This window comes from Lissotriton vulgaris, chromosome 1_1 (assembly GCF_964263255.1).
Source record: "Lissotriton vulgaris chromosome 1_1, aLisVul1.2, whole genome shotgun sequence".
Lineage (NCBI taxonomy): Eukaryota > Metazoa > Chordata > Amphibia > Caudata > Salamandridae > Lissotriton > Lissotriton vulgaris.
The window spans coordinates 1287467475-1287488843 of NC_141685.1; the positions used below are offsets into that span (position 1 = coordinate 1287467475).

The 21369-nt window shown below is 46.1% G+C and overlaps 1 protein-coding gene across 3 annotated transcripts in view; it reads left to right on the plus strand.

Moving 5' to 3' along the window:
* Window positions 1-21369, plus strand: part of CALCOCO1 (calcium binding and coiled-coil domain 1) — a 239259-nt gene that overhangs the window by 60515 nt on the left and 157375 nt on the right. For all 3 annotated transcript variants that reach the window (XM_086965206.1, XM_086965221.1, XM_086965212.1), the window contains exons 2-3: window positions 6925-7120; window positions 8531-8633. In XM_086965206.1, the coding sequence (XP_086821332.1) occupies window positions 6956-7120; window positions 8531-8633 (268 nt within the window). In that variant the 5' untranslated portion in view covers window positions 6925-6955. The remainder of the gene's footprint in view (window positions 1-6924; window positions 7121-8530; window positions 8634-21369) is intronic.

A 21369-nucleotide genomic window follows, 5' to 3' on the forward strand; every position in this document is an offset into this window, starting at 1 on the left:
GGAGTAGTGTGGGCTAGATATGGGGTTGAGTGGAGTAGAATGGTGTTGGGTAGATTGGGGTAAAGTGGAGTGTGGGGTACATTGAAGTGGAGGACATTCGAATAGAGTGGAGTAGATTGGGGTGGGGCAGATTTTGGTTGATTGGAGTGGGGTGGGTTGTGGTAGATTGGGGTAGACTGGGGTAGGTTTTGATGGAGTGGGGCAGATTAGAGTGGGGTTTATTGGTGTGTGGTAGATTGGAGTGAGATAGATTGGGGTAGACTGGAGTGGGGTGAATTGGGGTAGACTGGGGAAGAGAAGGGTGGGGTAGATTGAAGTAGAGTAGATTGGGGTAGATTGGAGTAGAGTAGAGGGTGGTACAGTGGATTGGAGTGTAGTGGGGTAGATGGGGTAAATAGCAGTAAATTGAGGTGTGGTAGAATGGGTTAGAGTGGAGTGGGGTAAAGTGATGTATATTAGGGTGTAATAATTTGTAATGGGGTAGATTGGGGAAGGGTAGGGATAGATGGGGTAGATTTGGGTTGATTGTAGTTGGATGGGGTAGATTGGTGTCGGGTACAGTAATGTGTGGTAGATTGGAATGGGGTAGATTGCAGGGGGGTTTATTGGGGAAGACTGAAGTGGGGTGGATTGTAGTGGGGTAGATTGGATTGCAGTAGATTACGGTAGAGTGGGGCAAATGTGGCTTGATTGTAGTGTAGTTGTGTGGGGTAGATTGGGTGAGCTATTTTATGGTGGAGTGGAGATTGGTAGATTGCTGTGGAGGAGATTGCATTAGGGTAGATTGGGGTAGAGTGGAGTGGGGTAGATTGGGGTGGGGTAGATTGCAATGCGGTAGATTAGTGTAAAGTGGAATGGGGTAGAGTATAGTATATTGGAGTGGATTAGTTTGGGGTAGAGTAGGGTGGGGAAGAGTGGGGAAGATTGGGAAGGTAGCCTGGAGTGGGGTACATTTGATAGATTTTTTGGTATAGTCGGATAGATTGGAATAGATTGTAATAGTTCGGAGTGTTGCAGATTGGAGTGGGGCCTAATGGCATGTGGTAGATTGCAGTGGAGTTCATTAGGGAAGACTGAAGTGGGGCAGATTGCAGTGAGGTAGATTGGAATGCTGTAGATTAAGATAGAGTTAGGCAGATTTGACTTGATTGTAGTGTAGTGGGGTTGGGTAGATTGGGTGGGCTATATTATGGTGGAGTGCAGTGGGGTAGATTGCAGTGGAGGAGATTGCAGTGGGGTAGATTGGGGTTGAGTGGAGTAGGGTAAAGGGTAGATTGCAATGGGGTAGATTAGGGTAAAGTGGAATGGGGTAAAGTGTAGTATATTGGAGTGGATTAGATTGGGGTAGAGTGGGGTGGGGAAGAGTGGGGTAGATTGGGGTGAGGAAGACTGGAGTGGGATATATTTGGATAGATTTTGAAGTAGAGTCGTGTAGAATGGAATAGATTGTAGTGGAGCGGAGTGTGGCTGATTGAAGTTGGACCTATTGGCGTGTGGTAGATTGGAGTGGGGTGGATTGAGGTAGAGTTTGTGGATTTGGGTAGAGTAGAGTGGGGAAGAGGGTACATGGGAGTAAAGTGGAGTGGGGTAGATTGGAGTGGGGTAGAGGAGTGGAGCAGATTGGGTTGGAGTAAGGTTGATTGGGGTAGATTTGAAAGGGGTCAAGTGGATTGAGGTAGATTGGGGTGTGGTAGATTGTGGTAGACTGGAGTGGGGTAAACTGTGGTAGAGTGGAATGGGTTAGAGGTGGTAGATTAAGGTAGAATGGAGAGGGGTGATTGGGATTGATTGGATTGGGATAGAGTGGGGTACATTGGGGTAGACTGGAGTGGGATGTGTGGGGTAGAGTAGGATAGAGTGGGGTAGATTTGGGTTGATTGTAGTGGGTGGAGCAGATCGGGGAGATTGGAATGGGGTAGAGTGGAGTGGGGTAGATTGAGGAAGAGTAGGGTGGGGTATTTTGGCATAGAGTGGATTGGGGTAGACAGTGGTAGATTAGGGTGTGCTAGATTTGAGTGGAGTGGGGTAGATCCGGGTAGATTGGAGTGGGGTAGATTGGAGTGGGGTGGATTGGAGTGGGGTGGATTGGGTAGAGTGGGATACATTTGGGCAGACTGGAGTGGGGTGGTGTGGGTAGAGTCAGATAGAGTGGTGTATATTAGAATGGAGTAGAATGGGGTAGAGTGGGGTAGATTTGGGTTGATTGTAGTGGGTGGGGGAGATTGGAATGGGTAGTGTGGAGTGGGGTAGATTGGGGTAGAGTGGAGTGAGTTAGAGTGAGGTGGGGTAGATTGCAGTGGGGTAGATGAGTGTAAAGCGGGGTCAAATGGAGTAGGTAGATTGGACAGGAGTAGATAGGGGTAGAGTGAGGTGGGGTACATTGGGTTGAGGTACTTTGGGGTAGATTGGGGTAAAGCCAGGTAGATTGTAGTGGAGCAGTGTGTGGGCAGATTGGAGTCAGGTCTATTGGTGTGCCGTAGATTGGAATGGATGGATTAAGGTAGAGTAGAGTGTAGATTCGAGTAGGGTAGATTAGGGTAGAATGGAATGGGGTATATTGGATTTTGGTATAGTAGAGTGGGGAGAGGGGTACATTAGGGTACAGTGGAGTGGGGTAAATTTGAGTGGGATAGACTGGGTTGGAGTGGGTTTGATTGGGGTAGATTTGAAAGGGGTAGAGTGGATTGAGGTAGACTGGGGTTGATTGGGACAGAGTGGAGTGGGTATATTGTGGTAGAGTGGAGTGGATTAGAGTGGGGTAGAATGAAGCGGGCGGATTGGATTGGAATAGAGTGGGTTGCATTGAGGTAAACTGGAGTCGGGTGTTCGGTAGAGTGGGGTAGGGTAGTGTGGATTGGGGTGGAGTAGATTGGAATGGGGTAAATTGGGGTAGATTTGAGTTGATTGTAGTGAGTGGGGTAGAATGGGGAGATTTTAATCAGATAGAGTGGGGTGGGTTAGCTTGGGGAAGACTGGATTGGGTAGACTAGGATTGATTGGTGTGTGGTAGATTTAGGTTGAGTGGAATGGGGTAGGCCAGTAAGAGTAAAGTGGGTTAGAGTGGGGTACATTACGGTAGGCTAGAGTGGGATGGTGGTGGATAGAATCAGAGTTGTGTAGATTGAGACGGGGTAGATTGGAAAGGGGTAGCGTCTTGTAGATTTGGGTTGATTGGAGGGTGGGGTAGATTGGAGTGGGGTAGATTGGGATGGGTCAGATTGGGATGGGGCAGATTAGGGTAAAGTGGAATAGGATAGAGTGGGATTGAATGGAGTGAAGTAGGTTAGGGTAGATTGGAGTGGAGTAGATTGGGGGAGAGTGGGGTAGAATGGGGCGGACTACATTGGGTTAGATTGTGGTAGAGTCGGGTAGACTGTGGTGGAGCTGAGTGAGGCAGCCTGGTGTGGGGTCAATTGGTGTGTGGTTGAGTGGAGTGGGCTAGATTGAGGTAGAGTTTGTGGATTCGGGTAGAGTAGGGTGGTGGAGAGGGGTAAATTGGGGTAAAGCAGAGTTAAATAGATTGTACTGGGGTAAATGGGGTTAAATTGGAGTCGGGTTGATTGGGGTTGATTTTAAAGGATTAGAGTGGATTGAGGTAGAGTGGAGTGGGGTGTAGATTATGGTAGAGTTAAGTGGGGTAGTTTGGGGTGTGGTAGATTTGGGTAGAGTAGAGTGGGTTAGCTTGGAGTGGGGTAAATAGTGTGGAGTGGGGTAGATTGAAGTGGTGTAGAGTGTGCTTACGGTAACCTGAATATGCCAGCAGCGTCTAAAAAAAGGGGCGTGTCCAATATTATAGTGGTCTCGCCTTTGCAAGAGTTTGAGCTCTTGGCATTAAAAACAATGCCTTTTATATATGTGTTCCTTTTAAAAACACATAAATAAAAGGCATTGTCACTTTCAATGCCAATAGCTTAAACACTCGCAAATGTGAAACCTATTGCATTGAAATGCTTGTTTTGTTTGTTTGTACCTTACTACACAGAATCAACAAAAAAATACTTTTCGCTAATACTGCACAGCATCAGCAAATAGTAGCTACGGCCAAGCCAAGAGGTTCAAGTGAGACCCGCTGGCTTTGCAAAAGCTTGTTCATTATGTAATCTCTTGTTTGACAATTTGGCACGTGTAATACGAGTTTCAGTTTTAATAAAGCAGATCAGAGGAACTCAGCCTATCAGTATAAAGAGTCATTGTTGGGTCTGCCTGGACAGAGCAGCTGGTTGATCTATTGTTACCAGTTCTTTAAAATATACACATAATGGCTCTGCCCAGAGGAGTATTTCTCTTTCACATCATGCTGTTGGCTGTATTATTTCTCCTTCTATAAAGGGTACACATTGCAATGCGTAAGGGACAATTGTACAGTGAATCATCACACCTTAAATTCTTTATCCTGTAGCTACATTGTGTACAAGAAGCTATTGTCCTTTGTGTTTTTGCATTTCAGTAGGCTTTGTGTTATAAAAATATTTTTGTCAGGACTTGAAATGCAAGCCAGACTCATTAGTTCTGACATTGTTTGTTTTATCAACAAGCAATATTGCCTGCTTGGTAGTCAGTTCGACATATGGCGGATGGTACCTCCACTACCGAGGCAAAGTAATTTTCTCCAATGCCCTGGCGGAACAACAGGACATCTGCCAGTATATAAACCAGGCCCTATGTCTCAAACGCATTAAACTAGAGTAAAAGTTCTAGTTTTCTCTATACCAAGATTGGAGGGATAAGAGGTGGAGTGAGCGCTCCTAGAACTTAGAACTGAATCATTCTGTTCACTGGGCAATCGCCTAGGGCCTAGGCCGTAGAGCTATCTTACAAGCCGGTCATTGGTGCTATTTCAAGTTAAGACAGGACTGAAAGCCCAGGAAAAGTATTTAAACCAGCCCCAAACTCAGAAAGCCTTGACTAGAACTGTGTGGGCCATTGAAGTCCGCCAGGTCCAAAAGCAGCCTTCAGCCAGCTGCCTGCCAGGAAAATGATGGAATGGCCAACCGGCCCTGCTTAAAATCATGATCTCAAGAAATGCATTGAGGTAAAGGTGTCAAATCTGCCTGCAAACAAATGGTGGCTCTCGCATTCAGCCAGTGGTTGGCTGCAGGGAAGGTTATGAGGCAGGCTTATCATCTTCAGAGAAAATACAAGGCTAGCAGCATCAGCCCAAATACCTTTGAGACCTAGAAAGAGGACAAAGTACGTTTGTAGGGAGAAAGTAACTGGGGGCCATTAGAACTTCACTTGAGGAAAAGGGCCCAAAATGCAATGCACATGTGAGGTGCAATTATATAGTGTAAAGGTACGAAAACATGGGGTTAAGACAGAGTCGTAATATGCCAAATTTCTGTAGGTAGTAGGTGTGCCAATTACACACCATTTGACCCCCGATGTTATCACAGGAACACACATCATGTCTTACTTCTAAATCCATACCACAGACAATTGTACAATTTTTTAACAGACAATTGTACATTTTGTAAACCATGTTTATTGAGATTTCAAGTCCACACTATGTAATTAAACTGTGATTGATCGTAAGCACAGGCAAACAACTGCTTAATGGTATCTCTACATATAAAAAGACTACAGAGAGGAACTTAAATCGGTTATGTCAACACTGGCAGCGGGGAAGATCCCCTGGTTGTCCTTTATTCAGGACACTTTTCGTAAAATTGGGAGAATTGACTTGTGGTCTGCACCTGAGGTCTCATGTCCTGCTACTTCTAAACAATCACTAACCTCTGCCCGGAAAGAATACAGATTGATTAGTATTAACCAATCGACTAATTCTTCTAGTCTTACCTCCAGGTTTTTGGATGTAAAATCACATTATTGCCTGGAGCCAGCTTTAGATTTGATCCAACCTCTCTTAGCCAAGAAACTCTTCCTTCAATTTCAGCACGGGACACTCCCCCTCTATGCGCTCACTAACAATTGGGTGGGTGCTAATAAATTATTATTTCCCGGGTGCAACGAGTCAGAAGAGACAGAGATCCATGTGATCTTTTTTTGCTCTGTATACCACATGGCTAGATCTAAATGGATTCTTCAATTATGTTAGAACTTGGGAATAAGAAATTATAGAGAAGTTTATAGACTATTAAAATATGACACGCACGCGGTTATTGTTGTTGCTATATCAAAATACTTATTTGCAATGTGGTGCAAATGCTCATGTCTAGTGAGAAGTTAGGAGAAAGCACTAAGATGGTGTTGTCTTATTCATGATCAATTTCCCGATTTTAAATGGTAAAAATTGATGTCTACTTATTTTAACCTGTTCTTTTAGCTTATTTATATTTTTACATTTCATACAATATATGATGATATTTTTGAATTTCCCTCTAAAAATCAACTCCACATGAGATGTTTGACTGTGTCTACTTGTCCTTAAGGGACAAACTTTAGAGGGGGGCCGCTTCTCTCTATAACGCCATCTTCTTGTAATCTAGTGTTTAAACGCTAGAGTGTAACTGATGAAATTGCTTTTAAATTTTACTACGCCATTTTATGCTGATATATCCACAAATGTTTATTATTGTGCTTTTATGGCAGTATTTGCTGAAATAAAGTTTGATGGATGATGATATAAAAAGATCGAACTGGTTACATTATAAAAGTTGCATGATGAGGAGACAGAGGTTGCTACCTCACCAAAAGAGATGTCAAGTGGAGACCCAGTAGAGCCTGGTCAGATTTTCTGGGTATCCACAAAAGATGCATTTTGAGTAAACTAATTCTAAATTGAAGTTCTTTTCAAAGCCAGTGTTTACCTTGAAATTCTGTCCCTCATGGACAAACGTGGTCTACCCCTCTTTTATGGATGTTGAGATTAAACTAGTACCTTATTTTGGAATAGGCATCACTCATTAGTTGAATTGACTGATATTACCTTCTGTTTAGCAACTCACTGTTTGTTTTCCATTATAGGTAGAGAAGAGACTTTTCTTTGTTGGACACAATGGAGGAGAGTTTTGTGAGCGCAGTGGCACCTGACAAGACCCTGCTAGGGGTTGTGTTCCTGAATGTGGCTCGTACCTATATCCCCAACACTAAGGTGGAGTGCCACTACACCCTGCCCCCCAACATTGCCTGGTCTGCCAGCGACTGGATTGGTATCTTCAAGGTAAGGATATCCATCTCCATGTTGGGCATGGGCATCTAGTGCGGGGAAGGCTTTAGTTGGGCTCAAATTCTGCCAGGCAGGTGACATCTCTCATGCATATAATTCCTTGTTTCCAAAGTCATCTTTTATAATAGCACTTGGAGTCATCATAGTAGTTGGCCTGGGGAACTAGCTTCCTCTTAGTTATGACATCTGCCACTGTTGTGTATCACATTCATACCTGAATAGTTACAAGCATGAGTTTACTAGTTTAATAACTTTTGAGTCCAGTGCTATCAGCTTCACTCATAAGCCAACCATTACCTGCTCATCAGCTCATCAAAAATGCTTGGTTTTGAAATGTGGCTACAACCTTTTGTTTGAAGGGCGGTAGAATGCCAATTGGGTGTTGATTTGTTTTTTTTAATACTTGACAGGGGGAAGTCTGAGGCCCTAAAGTGAAGCAGTCACTGAGTTTTATTAGCCTCCGAAGACTTAGTTGAAAGTGGTCATTGATAGGGGGAAGTTTCTGAGGACCTATTACATAGGAGTCACGGAGGAATAGAACCATGCAGGGCTCCAATGAGTAGGAGTCACTGAGGAGAGGCCATCTCTTAGGCTCCCCTGATTAAGGATCACTTATGGAGGGAAAGTCTCCGATTCCCCAATAGAAAAAGTTCACAGAAGAGTGTAAGTCTCCGAAGCCCAGACAGGAAGGAGTCCCTGAGGAGGGGAAACCCTTGAGTTGCCCAATGAGAAGGACTCTGTGTAGAACTGAAGTGTCTTGGACTAAATGAACTGAATTCATGGTAGGCTAGAAGTCGAAGTCTCCAAGCCCTTTGTGGATGGACGTTTCTGACACATGATGAATGAAGGGCTTTGTACTTTATACAGCCTCCTTGGTTAGGGCTTGAATCCTCTAGGACACTTATCGGTATGAGGTTTCAGAAACACTATAGACTTTCATTTTGGTGATACATTCTCTTTTGTCTTTGGATAGTTGTAGTGCAGAAACACGTTCATTGTTATCCAAAGAAGAGACTTGCTCTGTGTTTTATATTTCTCTGCCCCTTTCTTTCTGCTGTGGATTCAAGTTAGTGCTTTATTTCCTTCTAACCACTGGCGTATTAGCAAGACCTGTTGTGGTTTTTCGTTCAAAGAGTTCTACTTTTCAGAAAACCGCCTACTTTAAGAAAAATATTGATTATTTGCAATAAAGCTGGTCTTTCATCAGACAAATTTTAATTTTATTTTTCAACACTGTTAATCCCACCTAGGGTGTTCTCTTTTTAGGTATATGCCTTCAAAAACAATTCCTGCTCCAGAGCCTTCAGTCAGAGCATCAGTGTTTACACTGGCCACACAGAGCTGGAAAACTTCATCCCTCCTTGGCTCTATTGAGTTACATCTCTCCCTCCCCCTCTCTTCCAGGTGGATGCCACCTCCGTGAAGGACTATTCCACCTTCGTCTGGTCTGCAGCCCACGATGGCAGCGGCGAAGGGAACTCACTTCACTGCAGCGTCCAGTTTCAAGGTCTGTACAGCTCTAGCTATAAAGTCAGTGGAGGTTGGGAGCGATGACGGTGGAGGACAGACAGGTTTTTAATCTGTTGAACTAAATCATTTTTATTGTATTGAAATGTGAGACTTTTCTGATATCATCTTGGCAGCATTGGTGTCGCTAGATCTTATGTGATCACGAGAAAAAGAGCTCTAAGAACCAATACTGAGAGTAAGACTCCGGCTCCGCCCACCTGTTGCTATTCCTCTCTACAACGTTTGATTGGACAAAAGGTGTTTCTATGGGTCTTTGTGGAAAGAAAAAAGGAACGATCTGCTGTCTTCCACTGCTCTTTTAAATAAAGCAGCAGCAGAACAGATCAGTGTGGGAGGTGTCAAAGAATCCCAGTCTCATGCAATAACTGCTGGTGGTATCCTCTGGCAGAAAGTGCTGGATTTGCCATTTGCATTTCTTTCTTCTGTGAGCTATTACAGTGGTAGATTTAATCACTTAGGCAGAGACCATTTAATATGGTGAATTTTCCAATGCTACCTTGTCAGAGGAGGAAAATTCAGCACACTGGATTCAGATTTACTGTGCCAAAAGTTGTAAAGTAAGCCCTCATTGTGACAAAGAGTCATACTGCTTGTGCAAAATATTTCATATGCTTTTTAGGTCTCACCGTGGCGAAAGCGCAAAGCGCGCTCTCGCCGCGAGACTATAGCCGTCGGCTCAGCCGACAACGAGTGGAGACAAGAGATGGCCACGCGCACCACGCGCAGCATTGAGACAGCATGGCAGAGCCAGATTACGACGCGCGGCTTGGGATTTGGTCGGGTGCGTGAGCTTTTACCGTAGACTGCTTACGACGCGAGCCTTGAAAGTTTCCGTTTTGTTTTCACTCGCGCATGTGCGGTGAGGCGCCCCCGGGGGAGGAATGAGGCCGGTGGAGAGGAGGAAGGAGCGGCGGAGATCCCCTCCTCGGAGACCCGGTGTAGGTATCGGCTATCCCCCGCGCTCGCTCTCAGAAGGCATTGAAGGTGAGCAAACCTCCTCGTAAGCAGCACCATTTCATCTGCGCAGGCCGCACCTGGATTGCCAGCTGCCGTAAGAACTCAAGTTCGGAGTCTGGGCCTGCGCCACTGCCGTGGCTCCGTCACTGCAGGGGAAGTTGATAACATGCCGGGGAACCAGCGGTGGAGAAGGTGAGCAGCATGTGGGAAGGAAATTCTTCCTAGATGTCTTTACGGTTTTAAGCTTAGGTGTGTGTTATTTTAGAAGGGGTCCCAGTTTCTCTTTCTCATACCTGTGGGGCACACATGCTACTACCCTTGTGTCCATACTGTTACACAGTGCCTATCTCTTTGCAGCTACATCTTCACCCTGCTTCTCTGAAGTGAACTCTGATGCTTCGCCAACTATCGCCTCTTTGTAGTCAGTCTGAGATGCTTGGTGCTTACCTACTCATGTACACATCTCCCCTCTGCAAAGCCCTAATCTACCTCAGTGGCTCTGTTCCCTGTGTTCATCCTATTCCTACCACCCGGCCCACTCTTCTTCTTTGCTCTGTACAACCGGTGTTCTTGCCCCTTCCTTACCATCCTATTGCCCCCCTCCACTACACACCTGGTCTACTGCTCTTCCCCCTGGACTCCTGCCCTAGTACCCTCTCTAGACCCAGCTCCCCTCCCCCACCTTCGGCACTTGCCTAGTCTACAGCAGCTTTTACCCCCCAGTACCTCCTCTGTTCGGTACTCACACCCCACCCCACTCACCTTCGTTTCCTCCAAGTCCCACGCTTCACACCTCCTCCTCCGGGACTCCTGACAGTTGCCACATCTGGGTCTCTTGAATGCCCATCCTCACCATTACTAAACCCCCACACCCAGGAATATTGTCGACCCCCGGGCCTGTGTGCCACCGCCTCCATCCTGGCATCTACTTAAGCTATTACCCCCTAGCTCATGCCCCGCCCCCCACCCAGATCGTGCACTGCCCCCCTCCGTTGCCACATCCCTGTGTGACTGTGCACAGCCCCGGTGCAGCAGGCGTACAGAAGCATTGCATTCTCTCAAGCCCAGAGGAGTCGGCACAATGTCTGCGCTCTCGCTGCCTCACCAACCCTCTGTCCTGGCAGCTCTCTGACCCAGTCCGCTTCTCACCCATGCCCCCAACCCCTGGATGCTGCCCCTGTCCGGCTGCCATGGTCTAGGCATCCCCGGTCGCCAAGGAGGACTGTCGGCGGAGAACGGAAATCCTGCGGTTGCTCTGGTAATGAGACATAGACCCCCAATACTGCAACGAGACGGGGGTTCTCTAATTGCTGTTTTCATGTCAGGGAATGAACAGGCTGCTATATATGCAGACAGAAATATGTGCTTTCACATCTGCACAGAGCAGGCAAGTAGCACCAGCAGGCGCACAGAGCATCCTCTGGGAGCCGCCACTCCCCTATGACTGACAGTGGCGTTTGTGCAGAGTTAATCTGTCCCAGGGGGCGGTAAAGGGGGTGCACGGGGAAGAGTGGGCCATGGGTAGGCGGGGAGGGGTTTGCAGGACACACTATGGCGCGTTTGGTGATGTGTAAGCAAATGAAATGACAGCCGATATGAAAAGGCAACCTTTCTATAATGTACTCAAAGATTGGGACCTTCCTGATTTTGTCCCTCCTACCCCACATACTAAAAGAAATCATGACCGGTGACAGCGTGGGCATTTTATTGAGGGGGAGGGGCGCTAACATTGTTGAATTGTATTAATATAATGCTGTTGAATGTTCGTAGCTCTTTATATTCTAACTACCCCATGTAAAGCGTGCACCATAAATGTAATGCTTCTGTGCGCTCGTTTTTCGACCCCAGGAGAACCCGAGAGCTGCAGCCAGAGCTGAGATAATCAGATATCCAATTGGTAAATGATAACATGTTTTATATAGCCTAATTTACCATTTGCATAACACTCTAAATACCAGTTGTCCCTGTCACCTGGCTGAATGTATCTGCCTTGAAAGGATGAAGAGGAGTTAGCCCAATCGGGCCGAGATTGCAAGCCGAGACCTGAAAATTCCGCGCACACCTCAGCAGCGAGCGTTTAACATACTTGGATTTGCTACCACCTACGTAAGATTACTGGAACGAAACTCAAGTGTTTATATATGTGTGTAAACTATGTTTGAGGAACTCAGTCCCTCGAAACCGGAGGCGCTAGAATCTGTTGTATTTATTCAATTTATTAAAGTGATAGATCCCTCCTTGTTTTTTAACTGTCCCCTGCCCAAGATCAGGAAGCAGGCATACCGAACCGGCACCTCCTCACCACTTCTTGTCAGCCAATAGCAACCCCCATGCCCAGCATACATAGAGAACGACACTGCTATGGCACAGCACTACCAACTGCCTGCATTTCTGCCCCTACACTGTTACCCCACGGTGCAGCCACAGGACAGTGGCTACATTGCCCGTGTCTGCCCCGCAACTAAGCATGAGCGAATTTTGCGGATCTCGCGTTCGCGAATTTTGCGGATTTGCGGATTCGCAATCCGCAAAATCCGCGAATTCCCGCGAATTTGCGTTTTTTTTTTTTTTGTGTTCGCCCGTGTTTCTGCCAGTTCGCGAGGGTTTTGTACACTTTCGCAAATTGCGAACTTACCTGTCGGGTCGCAAGTTTCGCGAACTTGTTGTTTCTACGTGTCCAGCCTGTTTGGGACACTCTTCTTCATCACTGCCACTCTCTGTCACCACTGCCACTCTCTGACTACTCATGCCACCCTCTGGCCCACCCATGCCACCCTCTGTTTCATCACCACACCCTCTGGTTGTCCAGTGTACATTATTTTCGGCAAAGCAAAGCACACCTTCCCTGCCTCAAGTGACCTGAATTAATTTGGGGCTGATTAATGTGTCACAGAATATTTTTTTAGCTGGCACCTGCTTCCTTAGTGCGCCCTGATTAGTGATCTTTTGCACTTGCTAAGTGCTTTCATTGTTGCAAAATTAGTTACAACACCTGCCCTGCCCCAACTGACAATAATGAATTAGGGGCTGATTAATGGATTTTAACTTCCAGCCTGGCTCCTGCTTGTCTCCCTTAGCTGTAATTCAGGACCTTTGTGGCATATGTGTAACTATTCTGAGGTTCAGAGCAGGGTCACATAATAGTTTCAACTGGCAACTGAACTCTGGAGGGGCCCCTCAGGAAGCACTACAGGAAATGGCTACTAATGATGAGCCTGAACTTTTGAACCTGGTAAGTAGTTACTTTCAGTTTTGCTAAGATCGTATTTCTGCAATTTTGCACTTATTCGCGGGGCGCGAACTCACGCGAACAGTGCGAGCAGTGCGAGCAAAATCCGCTGCTCGCGGATTTGCGGATTTTGCGGGAGATTCGCAAATCTCGCGGATTGCGGATTTCCCGAAAATCCGCAAAATCCGCGAGCGGAACGGATTTTCCGCCCATGCCTACCCGCAACACGTTGTTCCTGCCATGGAGGTTTCCCACAGCCGGGTGCAGTTAATAAATACAGGGACCCAAAGATATGTGGCATCAAAGAATAAGAACGGACGTGGTACAGGTAGGCTTTTTAAAATTTATTTATTAGTTTTCACTTTTATATAGCGCAAACTTTACTCGCAGGAATCAGAGCGCTTTAAATCAGCATGCTTATAACAAGCAAGACTAGCACTCTATATTACTGCCAACTTTGCTTAGCATAAGCAACAGTTAACTATTCACAAACAATGTTTATATACCAATTGCAAATAAATAAAAAAAATAATGCAAAGCATTGTCATTTACAATGCCAGTAACTCAAACTTTAATGCTGCGAGACCTATTGCATTGTAAATGCTTGTTTTATTGGCCAATGAAGTGTGTTTTGAGGCACAAAACCTTTCACTCCACTTTTGAAGTGAACACTGGGATTCACACAGAGCCAGCGAGCACTTCACCTCTGTGACTGGACGGAGTCAGGATTGAGACAGACATGCAGAGACTGTTGTCTAGGATGAGGTGGGCTTGGGGCATTTGCTTATGGATATAGAACTTTTTAGCTCTTGGCTCTGTGTCATAGAGCGATGAAGAGACTTGCACCAGGGCAACTGAACAGCCTCGGGACTTGTACAGCATTACATAGTTCCCGTCCTCTCATAGGTAGATGCAGTGGTGTCTCCGCCGCGGTGGCGGAGGAGCATCGCCCCACTGCTCATAGGGAAAAATACAATGAAAATAACGTACCGTTATTAATATTTTTAGGTCTTGCGTCTGCCAGCGCACATGCGCTGCTCTGTGAGGCATTTAGTAAGGGCTTTTAAACTACAAACGCACGCTCGTGCGTGTGCTTTTTTTAAATCACTTGCTATTGGGCTTTGCAAGCGTCTTTCTAAGAAAGACAGCATGCAATTTGCCCAAAGCTGGTGCATGTCCCGCCTTCTCTGGCCTAGGTTGCTCGGGAGGGAGCCGCAGCGCGGCCGGATGCCAGCTGCATGCCTAACATTCCTAACATTCTTTTTCAGTTAGCACGCTCGCTTTAACTTTTGCAGCTGTGCTTGTTTTTTCCACCCCCCACCTCACTCTCACGGCATCCAGGCTGCATTCCTCATCGTGTCTTCTTACGTGACCCTGCTCATCGCTACTTCATCTCTACTTCCCATATCATATAATCATATTTTATTTTATTTTGCTACGATATGGTGTAATGGGGGAATTAGGTATTGGCGGCCAGCTCGCCACTGTTTTGGGAAAGTAGGTTCAATTATTGATCTCGTCATCAGTGTCACTGTGCTCTGTCAACAAGTGACGTCCTCCAGGCCCGCCCTCTAAGGACACACTGCGCCTTCGCACGTGTTGATCTGACACCAGGGTCTATGAACGCCACAAGCCTGCCTCTCCCACGCATCCAGCTCCTCCTCCTGGTGCTCCTCACCTGTCTGGCAATAGCAGGCACAGCGCGCACACTCGCCTAGGCTGACTTTGAGGTGTTTGGCCGTGTGTAGGGTAGGTAGGAGCCAAATCGTTGATTGAGCTGCCATGGCTTCGGGGAGTTGGTTACCTGCGTATATGAAAGCCTCCAATTGGGGTATATTATCTAAGGGAATGCCCCTGAGCTTTAAAGAGGGGGCAACGGCCCAGTGGATTCAGGCTACATCCTCTGCACTTGTCTGCGCCTGAGGGTGTCTGCCTGTTTTTGAGGCTGTGTGTCTGCAGAAGTCTGTGTGCGGCCACCTGCTCACCCGAGTGGCTCCCTGAACTCTAATAGGCAGGAAGCGCAGCAGATTGATCATCAATGAAGGCGAGGAGAACAACATGGTAGGAGCCCAGTCTGCCGCTGCTCGTAAGGTGAGCACTGCATCAGCCGAGCTCTTCTGTCATCTGTGTCACTTCACTGACTGAGCACGGCACCAGCAGAGCTCTAGTGTAATCTGTGCCACTTCACTGACTTTGAGTGCGTGTGTGACCTGAAGCACTGCACTGGCTTTGCTCACAGCATCAGCAGAGCTCTTGTGTGGTCTGTGTCTCTTCACTGGCTTTGAGCACGGCATTAGCAGAGCTCTTGTGTGATCTGTGTCACTTCACTGGCTTTAAGCACAGCATTAGCTGAGTATGTGTATGGTCTTAGGCACTGACTGTGAGCACAACATCAGCTGAGTGCATTTGTGGTCTGTGGCACTGTTTGGGACACTGACACTGTCCAACCTGACTTATGTTTTTGCTGGGATTGTGACATGCGCTGTCATAAATTTTATGACTGTCTTATGTTTATAAAAGGGCGTGGTGATGGACGGAGCATCTGAGTCAATCGAACACTCATACCCAGTCAAAAGATCTGGGTTGAATCCATCACCGTTCTTTAGCCCACTCTGCCACCCCAGTTCAGACATGGCTATATGCAAATCAGTCTGACCCTGTGCCTCATGGGAGCAGTCCAGCCCGAACTGCCAAGCCATGTCTTCCCTGGACTGGAAACAAGCTTCCGAGGACCGGTTTCTGGCATTCCAGTCGTCTTCAGCCCGGCTTGCTTGAATCCAGTGGCAAAGTGAGCAAGGCACTCACGTCTGAGCATACCCTGCCACACTTATGGCGGCCAAAAGCGGTACAAAAGGGGGTGGTGATGGACGGAGCATCTGAGTCAATCAAACACTCACACCCAGTCAAAAGATCTGGGTTTAATCCATCACCGTTCTTTAGCCCACTCTGCCACCCCTGTTCAGACATGGCTATATGCAAATCAGTCTGACCCTGTGCCTCATGGGAACAGTCCAGCCCGAACTGCCAAGCCATGTCTTCCCTAGACCGGAAACAAGCTTCCGAGGACCGTTTTTTTTCTGCCATCAGGCATGCTGGTCCTCTGGGCTGCCCTGCAAATCTTAGAATTGTTCTCTGATTCCCTGTTGAACATTTAATTTAATACCACACTTTGTTGTTAAGTTTTTCGAGTGATGTCATCAATGATGCCATCAACAATGTCTTTAGTGACACCATGTGTAAAGCGTGGAGCAGTGTGCAGGTGGCTTGGATTATGGTTTGGTAACTTGACCATAACTAGCCAGTTTCAAGGTTTTTTTAGTTCTTTTTTTACTTTCATTCTCTCTTTCTTATACTTCTTTTCTTTTCACACTGTAATTCTACCACTTCCTCATTCTCTTTCTTTTTTCTTGTTTAGGTGTGGCTTCTATTGGACTATTCCATGCATTCCAGCCCTACTAGCTACTTCATTAGTGTCTAAAGCTCCAACCATCGGAGGCACTGTGCATACCACAGCACTAGATGTGACTTGTTTACAAAGTCATTATTTAGGTCCAAAAATGTAGCATAGAGCTGCTCCCCTGAACTTGTATTGCGCACCCTTGGTCTGCTAGTTCACAAATGATGAACAGAAGTGTCCACGTCAGGGTTTTATCTCTGGCACTAGAGTTGGTGTTTGTATATTCCGTGGTGAGACTTGTATAAGGAGTATGTTGTGCAGAATGAGCCCTTCCTGCTCATTTGTGGCACACAGGTCCATCATTGGTGTGTTTGAGAGCTTCCACTCATCCATGTTTTACCACACGTTGCTGCTTCCTGTGTAATTGTGCAACTCCTTTCGTGCTCAAACTTACTCCAAGGTTTGTTTAATCCAGATGTAGTCCACAGTGTCAGTGCTTTTAATTGTGATAAATGTAGAAATCTGCACTTGTCGAAGTGCACCAGAGGAACCAACACATTTTTTTTATTTATTGCAATTTTTCAATATGCTAGAGAGCAGCCACACTTTTCTACAACATAACTTTAAGACATTGGCGTAGCCAAAAGCTCTAGCTAAACACTTAAAAGATCCCAACAGCGAGACCTATTGGCTATGCCAATGCTTGTTCCTATTGAATTCAGTGGCTCGCGTGGCTGGGCCGAGCAGGGAAGGAGTGGTTTTCACTCCTTAAGTGGGCAATACTGCTTAACCGGCCCTATCGGGCAGTCCTAACAGTCATGCGCACTCTGCATCTTCCTCACCAGGCTGCATTACACAGCCTGGTGAGGAACATGCAAACCCTCCCAGTGCCCTTCTGAGTGCCGATCCTCGTCGCTCAGGTCAATCACAATGCTGCATTGCAGCAGTGTGATTGGCAGTGGGGAGGCTGGGTGCCGGCTGCTTCCTGCTGATGGGACTGCAGAAAGAAGGAAGCTGAAGAAGACGGAGGAGAGGTGAACGCTGGCAAAAAGGTAAGTGTTTTTAGTTTTTAATTCCCTCCACCACCACTCCCATCCGGAAGCAGCTGCTACTGATTAGGTGATCTGTGGTAATGACTGGCCATATGGAGCCTTTCACCTCTGGCTGAATCAGATTCCATACAGTTATTCGGGGAGACCTTTAGCACTGGATAGCTCATGAGATGGACCCAGGGCTGAGCAATATTTGCCAATTAGGATTTTATGAATTTGCACATAGACAAAGAGTTACAGCAAGATTCATCTTTTGATCTAATGAACCCTAGTTAGGGATTTAAAAGGATCCATGACAAACACACAATTATCCTGTGATACTTGAGGGTATTATATCCATCCACTGGTGATATTCACTTAGTTTTGAAGCACTTGTGTCTTAATCTGAACATATGTATATCACTGGTCGAAGCTCTCACTTCATATCTGTCTCGCTGATTTCTAAGTTTACTGATCCATAGACAACTTACATTTACCAATGTAATGTGTGTGTATCAGTTGTCATTATACAATCATAGCTTCCACTGCTCATCTAACCTTCTCAGTGTCCCCTGGTTGTCTTTATTAGCTCAGACCTTGTCCTGCACAAATGATTTCCCCAGTTGTCCCAGAGTATTTTTATATCACCATTTGCACCGTGAACCATATGATCTGTGTGTTCATCAGGTTTTCTATAATACAATAAGAGTTTGCACTTCTTTCCTCCCTTTCTCCGTCTCCCTGAGATACCTCTGTGTGTTCAGAACTTGCAGTGCACAACATACCACCTTCACGCTATCATGTTACACCATATTGTTTATTTTCTGGGTGCTGTTTTAATATAGGAGCTTGATGAGAAGATCGTTTCTTCCATGCTTCCTGGTTCTTTTCATATGGGTCTGCAAGGGTCCACCCTTTTGTTATTCTGGAACTCCAAAGAGAAAGTGTTTCATATACCCAACAGAACACTCCAAGAAGATGTAATTGTTTTCATAGTCATAATCCTAAAAAATAAGGCTTCATCGCCTCTATCATGGGAAAGCTTATATATTCCTCATACGATGTATTCACTTGAAAATGACACTCCTACACGCTCAGACTCGACAAAAGTCTCATTGTATTTACTTACTTTATGTTACCTACATTTTTAAATTTCAGATGGCCACTTTATACTGGAAACATTCATTGATCTCAATTGTAAATTTGCCTCCTGTTTCTGGCATCTTAGAGCCTCTTTTTTCCTCACTACAAAAGGAGGCTCTAAGAGGCCTCTAATGCCTATTAAAGCAGCAGTGCCAAACCTTACAAAGAAGCGCAGGCCTCTTGACCTGCTTCCATGTGTATTGAGGCATACCCTCTGACAAAATTTTGTAATGGTAGGATCTGCCAGGAAACAACATATAACTGTACTCTTATCAACTGTACCACCTGATGAGGAAACTATAACATTAAATTCCCTATTCAGAAAGTAATGCAGCTGCAGCAACCTCTATGAAAGCGACTAGTGTTCTAGCCCACTTAGTCTGGTAGGATCATCTACTGTGCACTGGCGTAACTAAACTTGAGGGGGCCCCCTGCAAGACATGTGGAGGGGCCCCCTCCGGACACGATCGGGAGAGCTCAGACCAGAGTACTTTGCTAATGGCGTCCCTTGGAGCTTGGGGTCCCCCCCGCAACACCAGGCTGCGGGGGCCTGTGTTACGCCACTGCTACTGTGGGACTTACTTCAGAGGTTTATGGATGATCTTCTGCAATAGCCTAGTGACAACTGCTGTGCAGTCCTTAACCCCTTCGACGCTTATGGCGAGCTCAGCTCGTCATGAGGCACAGTGGAGCTGTGCTCCTAACGAGCTCAGCTCGTCATAACTGCCGAGGAACGCCCACGCGGGGCTAATTCCCCTCCTGTGCGGGCGTTCCATGGGAGTGGGCAGAGTCGTGACGAGCTCAGCTCATCATCAGCACAGCTCCACTGTGCAGCATGACAAGCTGGGCTCGCCACGAGTACCGCGGCGCCGCACGCGCACCCCCTCTCCCCCGCACCGCGGGGAATTAGTCCCGCATGGAAAGTGTTAACAAAGACATGTTGTTTTGAACCCTTTAAGAATTGCTACAGCAGATTTACCAGTACTTGCAGCTCATGAGTACTACCATGGCCTGCCCTAAGAAGATCTTCTTGGTTGCATCTCTCAGAATTAAAATCAGATGCCAAGCAAACAATTTTGAATCTACTGTTTTTGAGAACATCCTTATTTGGCCATCATGCAGATGATAAAAAATTCAGAAGAAGAAGGAATCAAACAGTCCAAAGGCTGTGGGCCGTCATAAAAAAAGAGGCTCATAGGCAACCTTAGAAGTCTTGCGATTGTAGATCGTACCAACATTGAATTTACATCCCTCAGCGCCAGCAACAATATTAACCTCAACCGATGACAGTGTACCAGCTCAGAAAACTTGTAAGAGGAACAGGCATACAACATCTCTCAGTGGTAGTGTGGATGCCTAAAACTGGAGGAAAACGTTGCTTTACCATCAGTCAACCTGTCAACTTTGGAAACCTGATGGTATTTATAGCAGAATGCTAGACATAACAAGAGACCGATGCGGAAGAAAAAATTGAGCAAAATTCTAGGAGGTTCGAGTCCTCACCTCCATCAAAAGCGCTGTCACGGTTCCATTTAAACCTTTTTTTTATGAAGTCATCTTACTACTTCAAAAATAAGTTGTGCAGTGTGTTCCAAATCACAAGAAAAGGAAGGGGAATTTACTGGCATTGCAATCTTGTTCGAAAAAGCGACATCAAATCAATTGGTGAAGGAAGAAAAATTAAAAACAATTGCTCTAAAGCAGAATGAATCAAATCTTCATCAAGGGGATTGAATGTGCACCTCTGACCTACAGGGGCACACATTCCATTCCTACCCTGATTGCCCATATGCATTGGAGAGTCTTGGAATTATCTATGTAAAGAAATTACTAATACAGACATTCAAAGGAGTGTGGTTTTGCCTCAGAGGGAACATGGTGCCCAGAGCGTGAGTTCCAGTTGGTGAAGGCTGGCCTCTGCAAAGTCTTGACCCTCCCCAGAGGGCAGAAAGAAGCTGTGGTACGTGCATGCAACAAGATTGGCGGCCCCTGGAGCGTATGGTCCTCCGGCTGCCAAGATTGGAGTGGCATGGAGAGATGCAGTCAAGATGGTGGCTGCTGATCATGACAGACCCAACTGCAGGATCGGAACTCTCCCCCCGAGGAGGGGTTGAGTGTCCATCGCGCTTGCCCAGGGGGGTGGGGAGAGGGTAGGGGGGTCCTGAGACAAGAAGCTCTGCAACCAGCCCACTGGAGGCAGGATGCCATGAGGGGAAGGCAGCAGCCTCAGGGCCTCATGTCAGAAGGCAGAAAAGTTACTCTGCTGCATGTGCAATGGACAGACCCCCAAGCCCTGCAAACCTTACCAAGGTCAAGTCGGTAGCCTCGCCGGTCTGGAGTACTGGCCCTGCACCAATGATCTCACCTAAGTGGTATTAATATAATCGATCACTCAGTAACCAGAGTAAATGTATGTCATTTTTGTTGAGAGTACATGACTACTCTGAATAATTAACAGTAACCACTGGATTCTCTTTTATGGCTATCTTTATTAAGTCACCTCCTTTCGGGTGGTGGCAGTGAGATGAATATTTTCACACATTATAAATTCTGAGGTCCCCTAAAACTGAATAGGAATGACTTCTACTTCCTGCTTGATCGGTACTCGTGTGACTGGCTCCTTATTTGAGCCTAGGCTGCTTTTAAACTCTAAGTCTGCTACCTTCTAGCTGAATTTGCTTCTGTTTGATTCCATTATTCATTAAAAAAGATTTGTGAAAGTTTCAATCTGTCACTTCATTTTCACTAGGGGCATATTTATAGTTATTTGGTCTTTGTTTTCAACAACATAAGAAAAATAAATTCTGCCATTGCAGCATTGCATAATCTTTAAAGTTATTGTGTTCTAAATAGTTTTTCTAAGATGTTATTTAGGAGTAGCCTCTTATAATAGTGCTTCAGAAACTGTGGGGGACAATTCATTCCTGATGACTTTAATACATATTCCCACAAAGGA